At 45.5% G+C, this 20,436-nt stretch overlaps 2 protein-coding genes across 3 annotated transcripts in view; both read left to right on the forward strand.

Annotated features, from left to right (window-relative positions):
• The first annotated feature begins 181 nt into the window (after positions 1 to 181).
• Positions 182 to 1,323, forward strand: LOC6532357 (uncharacterized protein K12H4.2). The gene is made up of 3 exons (XM_002093081.4): positions 182 to 539; positions 597 to 857; positions 921 to 1,323. The coding sequence occupies exons 1-3, from the start codon at positions 254 to 256 to the stop codon at positions 1,097 to 1,099; spliced, it is 726 nt and encodes a 241-aa protein (XP_002093117.1). The 5' UTR covers positions 182 to 253; the 3' UTR covers positions 1,100 to 1,323.
• LOC6532362 (protein rhomboid) overlaps positions 1,186 to 20,436 on the forward strand; it is a 38,060-nt gene continuing 18,809 nt past the window's right edge. The window contains exon 1 of one of the 2 annotated variants that reach the window (XM_039374079.1): positions 1,186 to 1,319. The gene's annotated coding sequence lies outside the window, so the exon portion shown is untranslated. The remainder of the gene's footprint in view (positions 1,320 to 20,436) is intronic. The other variant, XM_039374081.1, reaches the window with a different exon arrangement.

Raw genomic sequence — 20,436 nt, forward strand, 5'->3', positions numbered from 1 at the left:
ATTTCAGTGAAATATATCTCATACAGAACGGTCAATAGCAAATATAAGAACTTTCTTTCAATCTCATAAAATTCATTTAAATTAAATATTTTAAATCGACACCAAAATTCCAATAAGAAAAAATAATGGTTATTAATACTATAAATACCAATGCTGTTATCGCTTATCGGCAACCAGACTATCGAGTAAAGCCGAAAATATCGAATAAACAACTGTTACCCAATTAATTAATAACAACATAAACCCAAGCAAAATGCTGACCCGCGTGTTCCGCCTGGTTCACGACAGACGACTGAGTGTGCCTGTCCTGCGTTGCTTCCACCACGAGTTTACAAAGCCGCCACAGCAGCCAGTCAAGGGCCAGGAAGTCGAAGGCAATCCCGCAAAGACTTTGGTTGCCGGCGTGCAGAACAAGTACAAAATATTCCGTGATGAGGAGGCCACGGAGATTTTTGATGTGGAGGAGGCGCGAAATCTGGAGCAAGAACTTCCAGAGCAGGAAGTGGAGCCGGATCAGTATTACGGCCTAAACTTAAAGCGTAAGTTGCGAAGCGTCCAGAGAGAGTTTCGATTTATGGCGTTGTTTCCCTTTGCAGGTGGAGTTCGCGGAGTTTTTGATGTTGAGGACTTGGTTGAGCTGCTCCGAAAGGAGAATGTGGACGATATATTCGTCTGCTACGTGCCGGAAAACCTGAAGTATGTGGACCACCTGGTGGTCTGCAGTGGACGCAGCTACCGGCACATGCTGACCACGGCGGAATTCGTGCGCAGAATGTTCAAGATCAAGCGCTCCAAGGGTGACATTCTGCCACGCATCGAGGGCGATAAGAGCCGGGATTGGATGGCCATGGACTTGGGTGAGTATTGCCATGCATGCAGATTCAGGCGTCTCTACTATAACACGTTCCATTTTTATTTAGGCAACATTGCCCTGCACATATTTTCACCCAGTGCTCGCGAGGAATACGATCTGGAGTCGCTGTGGGCCATTGGCTCACAATACGACCGCGAAAGCCAAAAGCTGCACAATCCCTATGACGATATTTTCATGGCCCAAACGCCCATTTCTGTTGTGGAAAATTCGAAACTAAAGCCATAAAATTGTTCGGCTTTCCAACTTTAGTGTAAAATCCACATACATACATACATTTGTTGCACTGGCGTTCTATGTGCACTTAGATTATGATAAACATACAATAATTCGTCCATCTGAAATGTTGAATATCACCACACCATACCATCATCAAACTGTAGCAGCCGTAAAACCATTAAACCAACTGATCGGATGATAATTTTCAACACGTACTAAAAATCACAAGGTAATGAATGATTTTTTCTTTTCTGATTTGTTATTCTCGTATCACGACCAAAAGTCCTGTTTCTAGCTAGTCCCAAATTTGTTAGTTATAGAACAGGCGAGCCGAAACATACATACATACGTAGGTTTAAAAGCTTCATGTAGAGGTCTTTAGATAGATTAAAATGGCAGCTTTGCTAGCTGTCAAGGGATTTCCCAGCTCCAGAAGGCGATCGCTAGGCTTACGGTTGCGCTCCAATGTCCTGAAACCGAAACTCAGCATCAACTTGCTATTTACATTATGATCGCCTGTTGTGTATAATGTATAAAAATTGATGTTTCATGTAAACTGGCAACATCTAAAAGTAAGCAATATTAAGCTGCAATTTCACTGAACTATTTCCAAACCCCCTAAAAATATGCAGTTAATTAATGCTGTCTAAAATGTAGCCAACGCTAGCGCCACCTATGTCTCAAAATTAGTTTTCAAAAACCCTCATTTGTAATTGAGTGCATCTAAAAGTATGCAACATTTTGATATTGCTCAACAAGTGGTTGCGCACAAAACTATGCTATAAACAGCGGAAGGCGCTCTCCTGTTTCCCAAAAATAAAAGATTTCTTTTTATCCTTGAAATGTCAAACACAAGGCATTATATTTAAATATTTAAAATGTAATATATTTTATTGTTGGATCGAATAGTGATTGTGGTATATTCTGGTAGTAGCCTCGCTTCAGCAGCTTTTCTCCCTCCAAATAGAAGACAATTAAACCTGTAATGACAAAAAGTAAATTTTTAGTAACTTTAAGAAACCGAAGAGCTTAAAAGATAGCAAAAGTTCACAAATAGGATTCCGGTATAATGAAAGTGTAAAATAAACATATTACGACCCATAAAACAAGTCAATGTTTTTACACTTCACATGCCAATTTTGCATTCATTAAAAAAAGCCATTTAACTCAAATCTCGATGACTCGAATATATCCTGCGGCGTTTTTTAACGACTGTTTGCTCAAAATACAAGCACGCCCACTGAATGCCCAATGTTCATTGTGTTTTTATAGTCATCGGGCGAGGTGTGAGGCTGTTTTCAGCACGTTGATTTGTGGATTTGCACCGGCCAGCGGAATGCTGAATGAAATTTGAAAATTTGAAAATCAGGCAAAAATCAGGGTCCAAGGAGGAGATGCTCCTGGCATTTGGCAACCGTTTCTCGCAGGCCATCAGCGCGAGCTGCGTCACGAGCACGGGAATGGCAACTTAATAATTCAAAATACGTTTTCGAAAATAAGTTATCGGTGTTTATGAAAACAAACAATGGCCAGTCCGGCGAACAGTGAAAGAGTCAAAGAGCCAAAGAGTCGAAGAGCCAGACGGACGCCAATTGGCCGACACATGATAGGCGTAAAATTTTATGAAATTGCTGAAAATCTTGAAATGCCAATTAACGGCTTTCGCACAATTTGTCGACGTCAATCAGCAATGTTGGAGCAGCGAGTGGAACGAGGAGTGCGCTACGTTCCAGCATGTGATATGCGAGGAAGCGAGGAACTTTCCGCTGGGAATTTGGCGCGTCCATAATCAGCCCATAATCGTCGTATCGATGGGTTGAACAACAAATCCCGTGCTCGGGATGGAGCCAATGGGTCAGAGGTGAGCGAGAGCAAGTGCTGAGTTTACATCTCACCACCTGGCAGAGTGGAAATGTTGATATGGAATCGATTAAATATGCTTTAATGACCTGACAGCAGTCCAGTCAGCAGTTGTTGAGATCTGCCGTCAACACTTTGCCCGCATAAAGTGGATATCTGATCACCAATTGGCGGATTAAATACTTGATTCCCATTGCTGGCAATTAGCAAATACTATATACATATGTACATAAAATCTTTGACAAGTAGAACGGTCCTTTGGCATTAATTTAATTCAAATAATGTGTATAATGAGCTGGACAAAGATTTAATACCTAGTCATCATCCCCACGAATGGCGCACAAAATTAAACAATTTTATTACTTTCCTCCTGTTTGATCAGTGAAACTTCTTGTTTGGCTTTTCCCTGAGAGATCATGGTGTTTATCCCAACAACCTGATCACAACATAAAGAAGACATGGCCAGTTTGTCGATTGGACCGCGCCAACATCAAAAGCGCGTCCCAGGGGAACCACCTATGGACCAACTATAACTCTATGGATAAGCTATGGACCCATTTGTTCGCCTCATGTGGGGGCGTTGGGCGAAAAGAAGGCGCAATTCCCGATAAATACAAATAAATAAAGCCGCGTGGAGCAGGCGAAAGCACAATCGCACAGAGGAACCAGCTCCTAGTCCATCAACCAGGTCATCGAGAGAATCTGCACTGGCAGCCGAGTGCTTCGTAGAAATGTGATTACCACCCACTGATCTGCAGATAGATCTGTGTGGGTTGGAAAGGGATGCAGGACGGGCAAACGACCAGTTGAGCGATCCAAGTGACGTCACTGAGGTGGCGATGATGCAGCCACTGAGATCCCACAGCCACAAAGCCAGAAACCACGAAAATAATTCCCACACAAAAATAATAAATAAATATATATTTTAGCGCGTGAGAGGATCGGTGACGTTAGCGCCACGTCATCGGCGGCGTCGTGTGCCCCCGAGAACTTTGATTATATGTACATACATATTTGCATTGCCCGGTTGTTTCGCCTGGCAATGGAAAAGTGATTCTATTTTCGGGGGATTGCACGAGAGTTTATTTCAATGGCCGGGTAGGTAAACAAACAAGATCGCCAAAATCACCGCCATCCCCATTAGGCTGGGGATCACTTAATAATGTTCTATACTTGATGCCGTGACGAAGAGGGTCTTCCATGTCTTCCATGGACTGTAATCGAGTGGGTGTGCTGTACTGGACTGTGGTGGTGGTTTCCTCCAAATGGCCACTGAGTGATTGGCAATTTATTACAAAACAATTCGGCTTTCTGTTGAAATAATATTTCAAATCAACTTTCTGCGGAACTGGCTGCAGAATCATGGTTTTCATTTTGGTTTCCACTGATGATAAGTTCCTTGAACTCGTTTTCCTCGAGTTAATTAATGGATCTATGAGGTAAATTATGATTAACAAGACGTTTGATCGAGTTCTGGAAACTTCTGTTGATTGGGGGTGCTTTCGATTTGGATTCATTTGTATTTCAAAGTTTCGACACTGCACAATTCACGTGGAATGATTTGGAACATGTTTGTAATATGCTGCAATCACATATTTTTGATGGATATATCTTAATGGTTCCATCATTAAATTGATTATTTGGTTTTTTTAAACTACTGATTTGGAAACTTTGGAATATAAATCCATTTGAACTAAGTTTTGTAGTACTATTTGTTGTCTTAAACGCTTTGAGTCGATTTGGAGGCTCCCCTGTCATCCTGCCTTCACTTTTCTTTCCACTTTGGGTGTGACACTTTCTTGTTTTAGTTTCCCCCAATGCCTAGTTGAACGCGACTTCTGCTTCCTGGAGAAACTAATCCCGATTCTTGTGCCGCAGCACGTGTCCTGGCATTCCGTGCCAGGATATATCCGCACGCATGGGTGCCCTGCACTCTGGTTTAGATTCAGATTCAGATTCAGAGAAGTGCTCCCCACCAGCAGTTTTCCACTTTTCCACTTTTCCGCTTTCCCTGGCTGTGCGTGCAGCTGAGCCTAATCCGCGGGTTAGTTTCCCAACCTGAAGGGCAACCCCTGCAAACTTGCTGGCCAGTCACCATGATGTGGCGAATTCTGGCTTTCCCAGCTCGACAAACAAATTAACGAGGGCTGGGCCCTTTGAGACGCGCCCCTTTTCGCCTTTTCGGCAATAGATTCCCGCCCTGATTCCAATGTCCTGTCCTGAAGTTGTGTCCTGCACATCCACACTGCCTGTGGTCATAATACGCGTAATTTTCCCCTTTGTGGGGATGCGGCGTGTCCTTGGCTGCTGCTCTCACATAATGACTTTTGATTGCTGCGCCATTAAGCATTCTCTTGAGTCGGAGTGACTGTTTATCCTGCTGCTTATCCTGCTGCTCGGCACATCTGTTTGATTTTTCCATTCGCAACCTATGACTATGGCTTGGCCATGACCCTTGGCAGGATGTCGCCGTTTCCTATGGCAACTAGTTAAATGGATCAGCGGAGGGAGAGGGTAAATCACTTTGCTAATTCGTTTTGCATTCAATTCCAATTCAATGATGTACTACACGTACATTTGAGTACATTTGCCCCCAATTAAATTGTTTCGCCTCTTTCACTTTTAACTCAATTGCGTTTACGTTTAATTGAGTTCGTTTCCCCGGATTGTTTACGGCCTTTCAGTGCGCATTCTTTGCATAATTTGATGGCCTGTCAGTCGCTGCTTAGAAAAGTCAAAGAACAAGTGAGGGACGCAAGACCTTTGCCCCTGTGGCCCCACTTCTTGCCACCAGGCCACCCATAAATTAGGCAAGTTTTTCAATAAACTGCACAAGTTGCGCATACGACGCGTGTTCCCTCGAGAGGAAACTGGGCGGCAGGTTAGTTGGAAAGTGGGTGGCAAGTTAGGGGGGCGAAGCCAACTAGGTGCAGCAAATATTGCCACATCAATTGCGGCTGCCACGCCCTCCTAACCGCACACACATATGCCGCCCCCCACATGCACATCAATTGCGGAGTGCATACACCGAGAGAAAACTGCATAGACAAGAGTTACTATAACTAACTGCAGGTAACTAGAGCTGCAAACTCACTGAAGACATGCATGAAAATGAATGCACACTTTTCTACAGCTTTAATAGTTAGTTTACATGCTTTGTAGTTTCCATTATCATGTTTTTCACACAAGTTTTGTCGCGGTGTAAGACCATTTCCACAGCTGGAACAAGACGATGAGCGAAGTTCCATCGCCGGGCTCCCATAATTCCCCATCAGCCTCGCCTGCAATTTCGACTTGTCTCGCAGTTCGAACTGGCAGTCTTGTAATGCTCGTGTAATCCTCGAGACAAAAAGTTATTTGCCCAAATGGAACGCAGTGCGATTTCCGCTGGCGGGAACTCCATAGTATAGGAGTACACTTCCTCCTCGAATCACCTGCTCTTTATGTTTAATTCTGTTTTTGTTAGGCGCCTCATCCATTTCGCTGCGCACAAAAAACTTTCTTTGCCCGAAAGTTGTTCGCCCAGAAGTTTGTGCAGTTTTCAGGTGTCAAAATCAATTTTGGAGCTGCGATAAAAGGCCGGGAAGTGGGGAAGTGCAAGAGCTGGGAAGCTGAAAAGCTGGGAAAATGGGGGAAACTGCGGGGGAAACTGGCGAGGAGCAGGAAACTTGCGCGTACCTTTGCGAAGAGGAATGCTAATTATGCAGCTTAATGGAAAACAATCGCGAGAAGTCGTGAAAGGGAGTAGCTGTGCGGAAATGCTGCTCAGTTTTTGCGTATTTTTGTACTTTTCGGATTGTCAGGGGTGGACGGCACTAATTAAAAGCGACACTCGCGCTGCATTTAATTTAATTCCCGCCGCTGGCCGTCCATCAATCATGCAATCACTGCCCCTCAATCCGTCCCTCAATCCACCGCTCAATCCATTCGTCAATCCTTCATGCGGGCTACCGAACTCGGTGTTTGAATAGATTCACTTTGCGCCTAATTGAATTGTAATTTTTCATAATCACTCCTAATCCGCATGTCATAATCTTTTTGCTGCGGCGAAACTCCATCGGCTGCATTGTCAGCTGGTTAATTAAAACACATGAAAATAACCGAAATCAAATCAAGATGACAGCGCCCAAACTGCGGGACTCAATTGGGAAATGCTGGGAAAATTCGAATGTTGTGATGTTGTAATGGCCTGTGGCAAATGTGCAAGTTTCACAGCTTAAGTCTCTTTTATTGGCATTGTAATCAGAGCCTCAAGTTGTTTTTGTTCATTTGTTGAGCTTCTTGGGCTAATTAAACTCGGCATTGTCTTTCATTTATGGCTAATAGACAAAGGTCCAAATGTAATTGGCATATTTGCGAGGGAATTTACATTTTGCAAAAGAATCGAGACACAACAATGCATAAACATATTTCTGTTTGTAACTGCTTAGGTATTATTACCTTAACTCCAACTCGTTTTTGTTGCATAAAACACATTACTGGTATTTAGCTGGCATGTCAATGAGATTCAAAGGACCATGTCCCTTTGTTGCTTAATTAAAACTTATTTAAACATTGCCTAATCAAATCATCAATCCAGTTATTAAACACAAATTCCACACAGCGCACTGAGCATTTTAAACTGCAACTGAGGAGTCCTTTAAGGTCCTTTGACTCCCTGCGCACTTAGATTGCAATTAGGCCCAAGCAGACTGGAAACTCCACTCGATTGCGACTCGCATCCTCGTGCCCCTGGCATATCGACACCCCCCTCCCCTCTGGCAGCAGTCGGAGCCGCTGAAAACCACCTGCCCGCATGGAAAACCGAGCTGCAAACACAGGCAGCACATCCTGCAGACAATGGCGGCCGCCAAATCACACCTTGCTCCTGATGCCCCTCCTCCTGTCATCTTGGCAAACAAAGTCTTCGGCAGGGTCGAGGGATAAGATGCAGGGATGTTAGGATGCAAGGCTGCTAGGATGCCAGGATAAGGAGCACACAAATACACAAGCACACAGACAAACACACATGGGCTATCAACTCAATCGCAAACGGAATCGCAGTTGCATCGGCTCTGTTTGTGAACAACTCGAATTACCATTTCGATTCAGTTTTAATGAGATTTGTCGCCGACTGCGAGCGACTCCTCACTCTCCTCCGCCTCCTCATCCTCCTCAGCCATCTCATCTGCCAGGACGAGGAGCGTGCCAGAGGTCCTGGCTGAGAGTCCTGCCTTTCGAGGCTCTTCTGGGCCACAAGTTATCAGCATGGGCTGCTTGTAATATCGTGTTTTCCGCTCGTTAGCCGCTCCTTTCTCCGCTTTCCACCGCAGCTGGGACTGCTTCGGGCCAAGGGTAGCTGCACTGCCACAAAAAAGGGGTTCTTTCTATAGAAAATACACTTTAAGTAGTTGTACATGTTCTGCATCAACAGTAACTTTCACTCATATACTTGTGCCTCAAATGGGCCAAAGTGGCAGATTGAAATCCCATGTGGGTGCATATAGTTGCAGCCACTTTTTCTCGCAGTGCATCTATATTTTGTGGCGCATCCTTGGCGTTTCTCTTTATCAGCACGGCTGCATCTTTGTTACAAACATGTGACAGGCTGCACTGCTGTCCCTTCTCCACACTTCGATTATCCTGCGCCTGCGGTCGACAGGTCCTGGCTTCGAGGTCCTAGGTTCGAGTAATTCCTGTTCCAGTTTTCTTATTTCACCCTCTGCAACGCTGCCAGTTGGCCATAAAAAATCACTGAACCAATTAATGCAGTGCGCCGATTTGCCGCTGCCCTCGTCCACTGAGTCCTTCCACAGGAAGTCGAGCTCGTTGTCCATGTGGTAACCTCTTTTAATGTCCTTGTTCCTTGTTCCTTGTTCCTGGCTCCTGTTGTTGTGCCAACTTGCGGAACAGGAGCTGGAGATCCTGCGGTTGCTTGCCCCTGCGGCAGTTGCACGTGCCTCCTAGCTGCCTCCCTTCCCCTGGCCACTTTCTCTTGGCTCCTTTCTTTTGACCCCATCAAATTGACTGCTGCCAAATGTTTTCCTCGCTGCGCATTAAGCACACAGTGCTTCATTTGGCCAAGTACAGTGCAGCAGGGCTAAGGAGTACCTGACACACGACTTGCTGTAAGGATTCCTGACTCCTTTGTGCGCCAACTGCGAGGTAAGACTGTGCTGCTCACTTCCCTTAGCATTGCTGCCACTTGTTCCGGTGTCGAGTTGCACACGCGCTCCTCGGCTGCTTGGCACTCTGATTTCCTCCAGGTGCACACATCTGCTCCTGATCCTCTTGCTGCTGCACCCGTCTCCTTGTCCAACAGAGCTGCTCCGCCTGCCGAGCGCCAAATGAATTGTGTTGAAAATGTTGCTGGTTTATTGATTCGCAGTCGAAATTTAATTGAACCTCCGGCTGGCTGCCTGGCCGGGATTTACGAGCCCAGGCAGCAGGATAGCAGCCGCAGCAGTATCTGATGGTGGTCAGGCTCATATTTTGCGGTGCACTAATTAGAAAGTGCAGCCACCTGCCCACCTGCCCACCTGCTCACCTGCCCGCCCAACGAAAAACCTGTTTACCTGGCCACGGAGCAAAAGCACACAGAGAAAGTGCACGGGTTGGCTCCAAAATCTAATTACTCGATATGGTTGCAGGTCGGCGGAGCAGCAAGAGCAGCAGGAGCACGATCCTGGCCAGCAACTTATCAGCACCCTAACAGGTCAGTGAGCAGCAGTGAGTCCAGGGAGGCGGGTGAAGCAATTCGCTGGCTGGTCAACATGGGAAACTAATTTCAACCAATGTAAACTCTCTTTAAATGCTAAATGCTAAAAGGGCTCTAAATGAATAAGTATTTAAGGTCCTTCGGATCGCTTCCCTCGTTTTTCGAAATGTTTCGTGACCCCCGGAACCCACATTCCTCACCAGCTCCCCTCGGAGCCCACTTGTCGGGGGTCAAACCTGCGAGAGCCGTGATTGGGATGCAAAACAATCGGATTCCGAGGAAGCACACCATGTAGAACAATAATAATAAATCTTGCGGTACCGAAAACCAAAACTATTTCGTAGGTTAAATGCCTCGAGAGATCAAAGAGGAGCAGGATCGGGAATAAAGGCGAGCCAAAGGGGCGGGGGATGCACTTCCGATTTGCTGGCGGCACACGCGATCCTGTTGTCCTCATCCTTGTCCTCAATGAAAACATCTGTTCCCCGACCCAAGGATTTCGAGCGAGCCGAGATTTGCCCCTCAATCAGTGCGCTTCCTGTCGGGACGACAACATGTGTGTGTGCGGGGAGGAGAGTCCTTTGTCCTGGTGTTTACAAAAAGGATGCGCGTGCTGCTGGGGTCGGCAGATGCCAGGGGACAGGGGACATGGAAAGCAGATTGAAATGATCGAATTTGCACATGGATCTTCGTGCGGAGATCGGCATCGCAGTGCCTGCGCCTGTCCAGGAGCCTCTGGCCCGCGTCAAAGGATTTCCTTTCCGCAAAACGGGCGAGGGATGAATGCCAAATTTATAGCTCATTAATGGAGGAAGCCATGCCCATTTCCATGCCCATTTCCATTCGAGGAGGAGCAGGGGCAGCTGCCTGGGTGTTCCAGCAATTAAACCGTTCCACGTCAAAGTTGCACTTAATCAGGAACGTCGCAGGATCAGCCAGGACATGCCTTGTCACATCCATTAGCGGGTCAATACAAAGAGCGGAGGCTTAAAGAGGTTTGGATTTGCACTTGGAGAAAATGGCTAGAGATTTTGGCACATTTTAGAGAAGATATAAAAAGAGTTCTCCGAAAAAAGTAGCAAATTATAAAGTTATGAGGATTAATAGATACTATATACAATTTATAGAACTTCAATATCTGCTCAAGAGAGTTGACATTGCTTAGTTTGTAAGATTCTGTAAGATAGATTATTCCTCAAGTGAGCAACGATATTTTCCGCAGTGTGTCCTGGCATCAGCTTAATCCCCATCGACGAGCTTGCTCCAGAAGTGGAGTGGCGAGAGGGCGTCGAGGAGAAGAGCACTTTGTGTACTCCACAACTCGTTATCGCGTCGCTTAAATCGCTTATTAACCCCGCAGCTGGAAGCGTCAACACTCGCTTTCACTTATTTCCTCCCCGACATCATCATCGTCGTAATCTCCATCCCCATTCCCATTCCCATTCCCATCCAGCTCCACGCACTTGCACTTGCCGGATATGCTTGAGATGATGTTCCTATCAGATTCCAGCTGCATCCCTCCTCCTCCTCCTCCTCCTTCGCCTTTCTTCCGGTGATTGTGCCCCTCCTGCCGCCGCTGTTTGGCTTTGTCTCCGCTCTCGGCTGGGGTTTCGGTTTCATCTGGTGCCCCTCCTCCGCTCCGGCCAGCGAAACTCTCGAGCAGTTGGCACGAGCGCAGCCAGGTCGTCCTCCATTGTTCGCTGAGGCTGAGCTGTGGATGGAAGATGGAAGCTGGAAGCTTCTCCACTTGGTTGGCGTCTCGGGTTGCCGGCTTAAGTGCAGTTGAGGTTGTTAATGGCTCGCTTTCGGTGCTTATTCTCCTCAAAGCTGCGGCTAATCGAAGGATTCGTTGCGGTGCAGGAACTTCGGGTGGGTGGAGTGGTGTCCAGATGAATTTATGAGTGTGTAGATTGGTTGTGAATGGTACAACAGGGTTTGATTTCATTCCAAGCTCAAAGATACAAGTGAAAGTATTTCCTTTACTTTCCCAAGTTAAGTTACAGAAGAAGCTGGAGCAGTAGCTGTTTTTGCTCTTCTGCAGTCAACCATTTGAATGTTTCAATAAGCTGCTGTAGATATTTGCTATTATGTTTGCATTCACATGATTCACTCCCTTGCCACTCGTTCGAGTGCGATGAATCCATTCACAGTGCCTTTCAATCATATTCACCTACACTTTGTTTCGTCGTTATTTACGTGTGTTGAAATACCTGTGCCATTTGAGTGATTGGCAAATCGCAGGAGGAGGGCTGCACTTTCTGCAGTCGAGAGTGCATTAATCGGGAATTTGCAAAAACGATACAGAAGCCCCACGCAATGCGATGGATTGGAATGGAGAATGCGAATGCGAATGGGAATGGGAATGCACCAGTTAGTAAGGTGGAAAGTGTCCCCCAAAATGGGAAACCCCAACCCGTTGGCGTGCGAGCGAAAAGTAATCCAATTGAATTAAAATGGAACTGAGGGCGATTTGGCAGGTGTTTAGTCTTCTCGCATTGGCTCTGATTCTACATTTAAATTTCTGCTTTTTACAGCACCCTCTTCAGTGCGGCGCTGCCTTTGTTTTGCCTTGGATTTGATTCGATTCGATTCGATTTGGTTTGATTTGATTTCGATTCCGTTTCTCACTTTTTATTCCGCTCTGTTCTACTGCTGCTGCTTTTGCTGCTGCTGGCAGAACATCCGCATTAAAAAGTTTCGTCTATTCGAGCGGAAATCAAAAAGTTTTATTGAGTAAGGGACAGCGGCCTTGGCGATGGGGTTTTTTTGGAGGCTGTACTTATGCAGCTGAAATGCTAGGAAATCGAATAGAAATATATGGCGAAATAGGGGGAAATATATAGCGACACAGGGGAGCGGAGCTGTCGATGCATTTTATTGCCACGTCCTGCGGACAAACATGCAGCCCAAAAATGGCGAGGAAAATCGGGGCGGACACGTGCAGGAGACACGAATTTCCGATTTCACACTGCGTCGCTTTCGGTGTCTTAAAGTCATTCCCGATTTCCCCCAGAATGTTTATTTACTCCGGCAATTTGCATTTCAATTCAAATTCATTCAGAATTTTCGTTTGCCACAGTTGAGCGGAGAGGAGAGAGGGTTGCGTATACGCCTCGTTGAACGCAAGTAAAACTGATTAATTGCCTTGCAATTAATAATGAGGAACGGTAAATGGCAGGTAATAAATTGCCCAGCTCCCTACGGAGCTCATCTGCAAAGTGGAGGGTCATTGGGGCACCTGGTGGATTCGTGGAGCGGTGGAGCAGTGGGAAAATATGCCAAAGCTGGACAGGGTGATTTGGAAGAATTCGCCTGCACCGAATCCGCATTTTGTTTATGCATCCCACTCGCAAAGATATTTAAAGGAAATCATTTGGGTTGCACTGCGTGAAAACTTGCCACTTGGCAACCCGAATGGGGTGAGAGGTCAACTGGTCAGCTGGTCAACGATCTTGCCATCGCAGACTGATTGCTTTATTACCATGCTTGTTTACTATGCTACTACTTCATTCAGTTCCTATTTCTCATGGTAAATATAGCTGCGTTTTTGAGTTGTTAATATGCTTCTTTTTAGCACCGCACGCCTCACTTAATTACTTTGATCTTGCTTAAGTACATTTAAAGTACCTTCCTCTACTTATTATTAAGTAATGCGACTTATGTCAACCAATGCAACACTCATCCTCTCCTGGAGGAGCTCATCTTTAGTGGAGTCTTTGAGCTATTTTCCATGGAATACCACTAAGATGCCCAGTCAATTAGAAGATGATTTATGAAGTCCGCCCCTAAAAACCGCAGGAGCAAGATCTATTGCCACCTTTCTGGCTGCTGCACACCCAGTGACTGATGATGGTGCCTAAAAGGTTCCCCCACTCCTCCAGCAGCCTCCTCCTCTCCGCTCCCAACCTTGATAAACATATTTCCCCCTCCCTCGCATTTTCCGGCTGCGCCTGCGCACTCTAATTTTTATTGCACCCTGAGGTCGCGGCCTCCTTGCTTCCCTTGCCGCCTTTCACCCCGCATTTCCCCTGCTTTCCCCGCTTTCCCTGCTTTCCCCAAGTACACTTTTTATGAATTGTCTGCCGCCTGTTGTTGTCGGTTGTTTGTTTTCTTTTGGCTCTTTGGAACGCGCTATTAGCATAAGTTCCTTGGTTTTGCTTTTCTATTTTCGGTGCCAGCTCCCTCGAGTGCAATTCAATTCCCTGTGATTTCTCTGCGTATCTCTCTCTGTGCATTCGACTCGAGAATCTCGAATCTCAGCCGACAAGTGTTTCTGTTCCTGAACGAAAAAAAGGGAATTATCTGCGCTGCGATTGCGCTGAGTGGACTAGAAAATTGAACTCTGCTTTGAAGTTTTCTTGTTTTGCTGCTCAAAAACTGCAGCTGGAGTTCAGGAGAGCAGCAGAGTAAATTTCCCGGGCAGGTGTAACTAAAAATATATCGGATGTTATGTTAAAGTTGCCTGGTTTCAAAGTTCCATTAAGCTGTGCTTGTAAGATTATTGTTGTATTGTGAAGTTCCTTGGAATAAAAGACTTGGGATCTTGGGATAAAACTATTTTCATGGCAAAACAAACAATGCAAGAAGTCCCCTGAGAATCCACCAATTCCCACAGATTAATCACACTGACTGTTGCCCTTTTCCCCGCCCAAATGCCTCCACTATACCATCTAAATTCCGACGGTTGCGCCTCATTAGCCACGACGTGTTAGCCATTAGGACGTCAGTTTACTTGGCTTCGGTCTACCCCTTCTGTTTGCTAAGGACCTTCCCCTAAGCCTACAGCTCGGAGGCTTATTAATGATGTGGTTGCGACTTGATGACTCTGTGGGCCTCGCATCTCTGTTTAACGGACACCGGACAACGGACAGCGGACAAGGCGAATGGCAGGTAGCGCGGGCATCTCAACTGCCTGCTGTATCTCACTTACCGAACTCTTCCAATCACAGGCGAGCGAGTGAGTGAGAAGGGAAACCAGAACTCAGAATCCAGAATCTAGAATCAAGAATCAAGAACAGAGAGCCCAGAAACGGGTTTTGTAACCTGACCCAAAAAGCCCTGGTCATCCGCAGATGCTGCCTCTTTCCGACTGGGCACCAGAGAGTGTGGCAAGTGGACTGGACGCAAGTGGCAATCGCCATTGCTGTAGTAGCTTGGAGATCGGAGAGGCCACGCCCACACGCCCATGCCCACTGCTATTGCTTTTTTCGGTCATTTGGACATGCAGTTTGCTGGTGCAACATATTTTGATTTAATTAAAAACCATGCTAAATGAAAGGAAACCGGAAAATTAAAGGAAAAGGGGGCGGACGGTGGGAGAACTTCAGGAGGCACTTGCAACTTTGTGTTTTCAGAATTCGAAGGAAGTCTGAAATGGCAGCTACAGGATATCAAACTGAGGGATATCCTGTATAATAGAAAAACTAAGTAAATATAAAAAAATATATGAAATTTGAGGTAATTATCCCGAAAAGATTTCCGTCTTTTGCAGTGCTATAATCCCTATTATCGCATAGCTCGCCAGCAGCCCAAGTAACCCCAACCGAAAGGGGGGCTCATAGGGTAGCAGAAGCCCATGAAAACGGATAAAGTTAATCTGCCGAAATTGCAGAGTGGGAGTGGAAGAGCAGGGGATCCAGAGATGTCCGACGCTTGTGGTTGCGGCTAGGAGCGCCCGATGTATATGGATATACATATGTATGGATATATGCATGGTTATATATGTAAATGGATATACATGTATGGTTATAAGTGTAGAGATATGTAGAGGGTGCCAAATATTTATTTCGAATGTAAATTTTGCATATGCCAGGACTGTCAAATGCTCGGCTGCACTCGGAGCTGCCTCAGAAAGCTATCCACTGACCATCTCCTGACCACCCCCTCGACTTCTGCCCGAATTCGGCCAGCCAATTTCCCGACTTGTTTCTGCCCCAGTCAATACTCGGTTGACGTCACAATTCTCCGGTTTTGGCCATGGCACGATTTGTGCCCACAGTGACATTCTCCTAATCCCAAAAACACACTGCTGTCTTCATTGCTCATCTTCTTCGCTCCAAGATCCTGCACACAGTGAAAAGCCAAGCAATTTCCACTGAAATCCTCATAAAAGAGATGTTTGGAAAAGCGTTTTGTATGTTCAGTTCTAATGAAGAAAAGATACACTCATTGTTATGCATTTATATTAAGAAGTTAGTCAGAATTAACATTTAATTTATATTTTTCAACACATTTATGATTATTTTTAGAGATTACTTTCTGCATTTTTCGCTTTCCATGTGTAGAGCTTCTCCACTTTTCTCTCTGCGAGTGAAAAGTCAAGGAATCCAGCGGCACCTTGACTTCCGCTTTCCCCCGTTTTCGTTTTCATTTTCATTTAGTTTTGGGCCGCGTTCGCAGTACGGAGGTCTGTGCTCCTGCCGGGCTTAAATTCCCATTTGGCCAGGACCAGAAAGCAAAGGACCCAAGTATTTTCATACAATTAGGCAGTGGGGATGGCAGGGGGGGGGGGGGGGGGCTAGAGGGGGGCTGGGGTAATTCCAACGCAAATATGAACTCCACATTTGACTGCCGAAAACTTGGACAAAACTTTCGGCCCAGCCACTCACGAGGGGGGGAGGGGGGTTAGGGGGATTCGGGTCTAGTTATTTTGTTTCATTTCGGGTAAATTGCATTTTATTTTGGCCTGCAATGTGGGACGGGGTGGGGGGTATGGGGGTTTGCTTCTAAAACGTTTCTTGCCTGCAGTTTGAATCTTATGCAAATATTTTCGGGCTAAGCTTTTCAAAATGGCACTGGCCGTCCAACGAAAGGAGTCCATTGTGTGCGGGCCAAAAGAACGAGAGCTGGTTTCAAAGCGGGCCATGTGTGCGAGCGAGACGGAGCGCAGGACGAAGGAGGCAGCAGGAGGCAGGATGAGGCTGGATATGGTGGCCCAGAGGAGCTATCGACTACCGACGAGGAGAGAGGAGGCCAACGTTTTATGGCTGAAATATAAACTCTAATGGATTTCATTTGAATGGTTTACATTGAATTAATGGACAGGGCGCAGTTGCTCTGCTAAAGTTTTCCCACAGAACGCAGGATCCTACCGCTCCTAGTCCTGCGATGCAGGTTTGGGATGCAAAGCCTGAATTTGAGCAGCTGATGGATGGATTTCCAGGCGGAAAAGCCAAAACTTGAGGCGGCCAGAATGTGCAGAATGCGTAATTGTTTGTTTTGAATGCGTCGGCGTCTTTGGGCAGGGAAATCGAAATGTTTACTTTGCCACGCAAATTAATCGGGCCAATAAACCATTAGGAGGACTTTTCCGGTAGTACTTTTCCACGCCGCTGCGCCAGCGTTGTTTTCGCATTTTATTGAATGGAAATTTACTTCATTGATGAATTTTACCTTTTAAGTTTAAATGGCGCTTTTCAAAAACCTTTTCTTGAAAGTTAAAAAGTTAGTTTTGGAAAAACCAGAGTGTACATAAATAATTGTGATGCACAAATAGCTGACTCTATTTCACCAGCGATCATGAATGATCGTGTTCCACTGCCGCAGTCATTCATCTTTGCGTGCACCTCCCCCTCCACTTCCACTTCCACTTCCCCTTCCTCCTCCGCCAACCAGTTTCCACCTTTCAAAGCCGAAGGCAACACTTGTCTGCGAACATGTTGGAGCGCCGCTCTCTTATACGCACTCTGCTACGCAACGTGTTCGAACAGCTGTTGCAACAACTGAGAGACGCAGCAGCGCAACATGTTCGGCCGTATAAGAGCGCGCTGCTGCTTGTTCTTCTATGCTGCTGCTGTTGTTGTTTTGTTTGCCTTGGTTTGTTGGTTTGCTTTGCTTTTCCGTCGCTTTTATGGACGCAACTTTGTTGTGCCCACTGTGCGGATGCATCGGTTGCGTCGTATCTGCTAGATACTTAGATACTCCATTCCATACTTCCCTTCCATTCCCGAGATACTCGCATCGGATACTTGCATTGGCATTGTTGTTTTGCTTCCTCTTCTTCTTTCCACTTCTTGTTGTTTGTTATTATGCGGCAGGCGTTGCATTCCTTAAACATTCGTACTTCTTGGCTTGTGCCCTCTTCCTTTCGGATTTCTCAATAAAATTACTCCCGGCCACTTTCCGTTTTCCGTTTCCCCTTCCCCATCCCCTCTTCTCCACACCCATCCATTTGTATGCGCGGAGTGTGTAAGGGGTTTTCGGGGGAGGGGGAGGGGGGATACCACTTGGTCCGCTGTCTAGAGTTGGCTTAAAGAATGAATCGCGCAATGACAATGATGTTGATGGTGATACTCGCAGCTGCAGCAGATTGTGTCCTCTGTCGCTGTCTCTGTCCCACTCACTGCATCCGTCTCACTTTGCCATTAAAACACATTGATCATAAACTTTTTCGCAGATATTAATACTATGTAACTTGTTTGCGTTGGCGGCATAGAATATTTTTGCTTCCATTTTATTTTTGGCTGCCGCAATGAACAAAGTATCATCTGCAGAAAGTGTTTCATAAACTGCTGCTTTTGTTTGAGTATATTTATAGAAATATTGATCATAGTATTTATAGGAAGTGCTTTAATGCTTTTTTCCTTTCGCCGATGACGATTTTCCTAAACAATTGCTTTGTTTAAGTAGCTGAACTTTGGAAGTACATGAATGTTTTACCTCTATGCTACTGTACCTCGATTCTCGTCCTTTTTTATGGTTTTTAATGTCCATGTCGCCCTCCCTGTCGCTCCGCCACCTGCCCTCTCTTTCCTGCCGTCTGCGACGGAAGCAGACACACCGGCGGAGGGGTAGGGGGTTCGCGGGGTTCGGGGGGGCGGTGCATGTCATAATAATTATTTTATGTTGCAAGAAGCAAAGGCCACGGAGGGCGGAGAGGAAAGCAGTGCGAAAAAAGAGGAAATTTGAGCAGCGGCATGTGGCAGAGGCAGGTGAGGCCGCAAAACTAGTTGGCCGAAATCCTTGATTTCCTCGCTCTCTTCCTGCCACAGGATATCTGAGCAGCTAGCCATCTCTTTCCGCGGCACGAGCAGCAAACAAAATAAACAAACTAAACAACACTCACGAGAAACGGGCGAAGAAGGAGAAGCGACAGTGGCGTCCGCAGGATTTTGTGAAGGGGATTTTCATTCACACAGTTTGTATATGCAGCTTATGCTTATATTTGAAAAATTAAGTATGCGCCGCGTTATGCCCACATTTAAATGATTTAAGTTAAGTTTTATATAAGCCCAAAAACCTCCGGAATTTCACTGCCTACGTCACTGCATGTCACGGTTACTTTTGTTGTTTTTCCTGTTTTTGTTGCTGCGAACATCTGTTTGATTCGCCCCGCCCCCCTCACACCCCCCCTCACCACCAGCGGTAATCACATTTTATTGGATTTTATTTTGCGTGCCTTAAATCGCCTAATCGTCTTTGTTTTTTTTTTTTGCTGTACTTTTCGGCTTATCTGTGTTTTGCATAAATCGCTTTTTGGCTTTGCTTTTTGCTGGCTGTTTGAATTTGTTTGATTTTTGTTGTAGCCCCTTTGTTATTCTTGTGATTTTTGTTGTTTTTTTGTTATTTTAGTGATTTTTTATTTTTGCTTTGCGCAATATTTTCACCTTGTTTTTGTGTGTATTATTTTTGGCTTTTATGATTTTTTCTTTGTTTTCGTTTCATTTTCTTCGCGTTTTTTTCTGCGGCTCCGAGGGACGGCAATTAAACACGTTGAAGAAAATATAAAAAATAAATGGGCGAGAGTGAAAATGAGCGAGGAGAAAATATATACAAAACACGAAACAATAACAGCATAAAAAACTGTCTTTTCAGCCAATGCAATTTTTATGCGCAAATGTTTATCCTGCGTTTTCTTTTTTACGACCGTGCGAAATGAAATTGGATTGCAAGTGTTTTCTTTGGTCGCTCGGGAAAAACATTTGCCGCTTTAGATATTAATTATTAGCTTTTCTGGTTGCTCTTAGTATTTATTGCTACCATTTAAACCAAAGTCTTTTATAGTTGTGACACCAAAGGGATACGCTGCCTTTTTATAGTAATTATCAAGTGATTGAGAGCACCCCCATACTAACAGTTTTCCTATCGGCACCCTTAACTGCATGAGAATGATCCTTAGACCCCGATCAACTGCCACCTAATTCATCTCGAAGTCAGTTCCGAATCCAATCCACGCGATTCGAGGTGGAATTCGCAAGGGGAGCGAGTGAGATAGGCAGTGCGTGTGTGTGGGAGTGAGAGGGGACTAGAGCGGTACAAAGGGTCCATACAGCGCCCTCATCAGCTGTCAGCGGCAGCGGAATGAGGCCCATTTGATGAAGATGTTTCTGCAATTGTTAAGTGTATCTGGGCCCTTTCGATGTTTGCTGTTTGCTATCTGCTATCTGCTATTTGTTATTTGTTATTTGCTATTTGAGCAGAGAGATGAAGAAGGCCACCACACATCAAAATTGTACTCGATATGTTAACAAGTCGAGATACAAAAGAGATGACTAGTCCCAAGAGATGCCAGAGATAGCCCACATAAATAAGTATCTCGTGGCTGGTAGCTCGTATCTCGTATCTGGGCGCTTGTATCTTGTATCTTGTAGCTCGCATCTGATGGATGCACCTTTTGACACCCAATAAACAAGGCGAAAACAGCAGCTGAGACCGAAGCGATTTGATTTATTTTTCAGGGCCAAGAAATCCACTTTGAATGTCGCCAGTGTCTTTGTTTTTCCGAAGGGAAAGTGGTGGCAAAGCTATTTTATTTTTATTTTACATCAAACTGATATTTGATAATGAGATC

Source organism: Drosophila yakuba, chromosome 3L (assembly GCF_016746365.2).
Source record: "Drosophila yakuba strain Tai18E2 chromosome 3L, Prin_Dyak_Tai18E2_2.1, whole genome shotgun sequence".
Taxonomy (NCBI): Eukaryota; Metazoa; Arthropoda; class Insecta; order Diptera; family Drosophilidae; genus Drosophila; species Drosophila yakuba.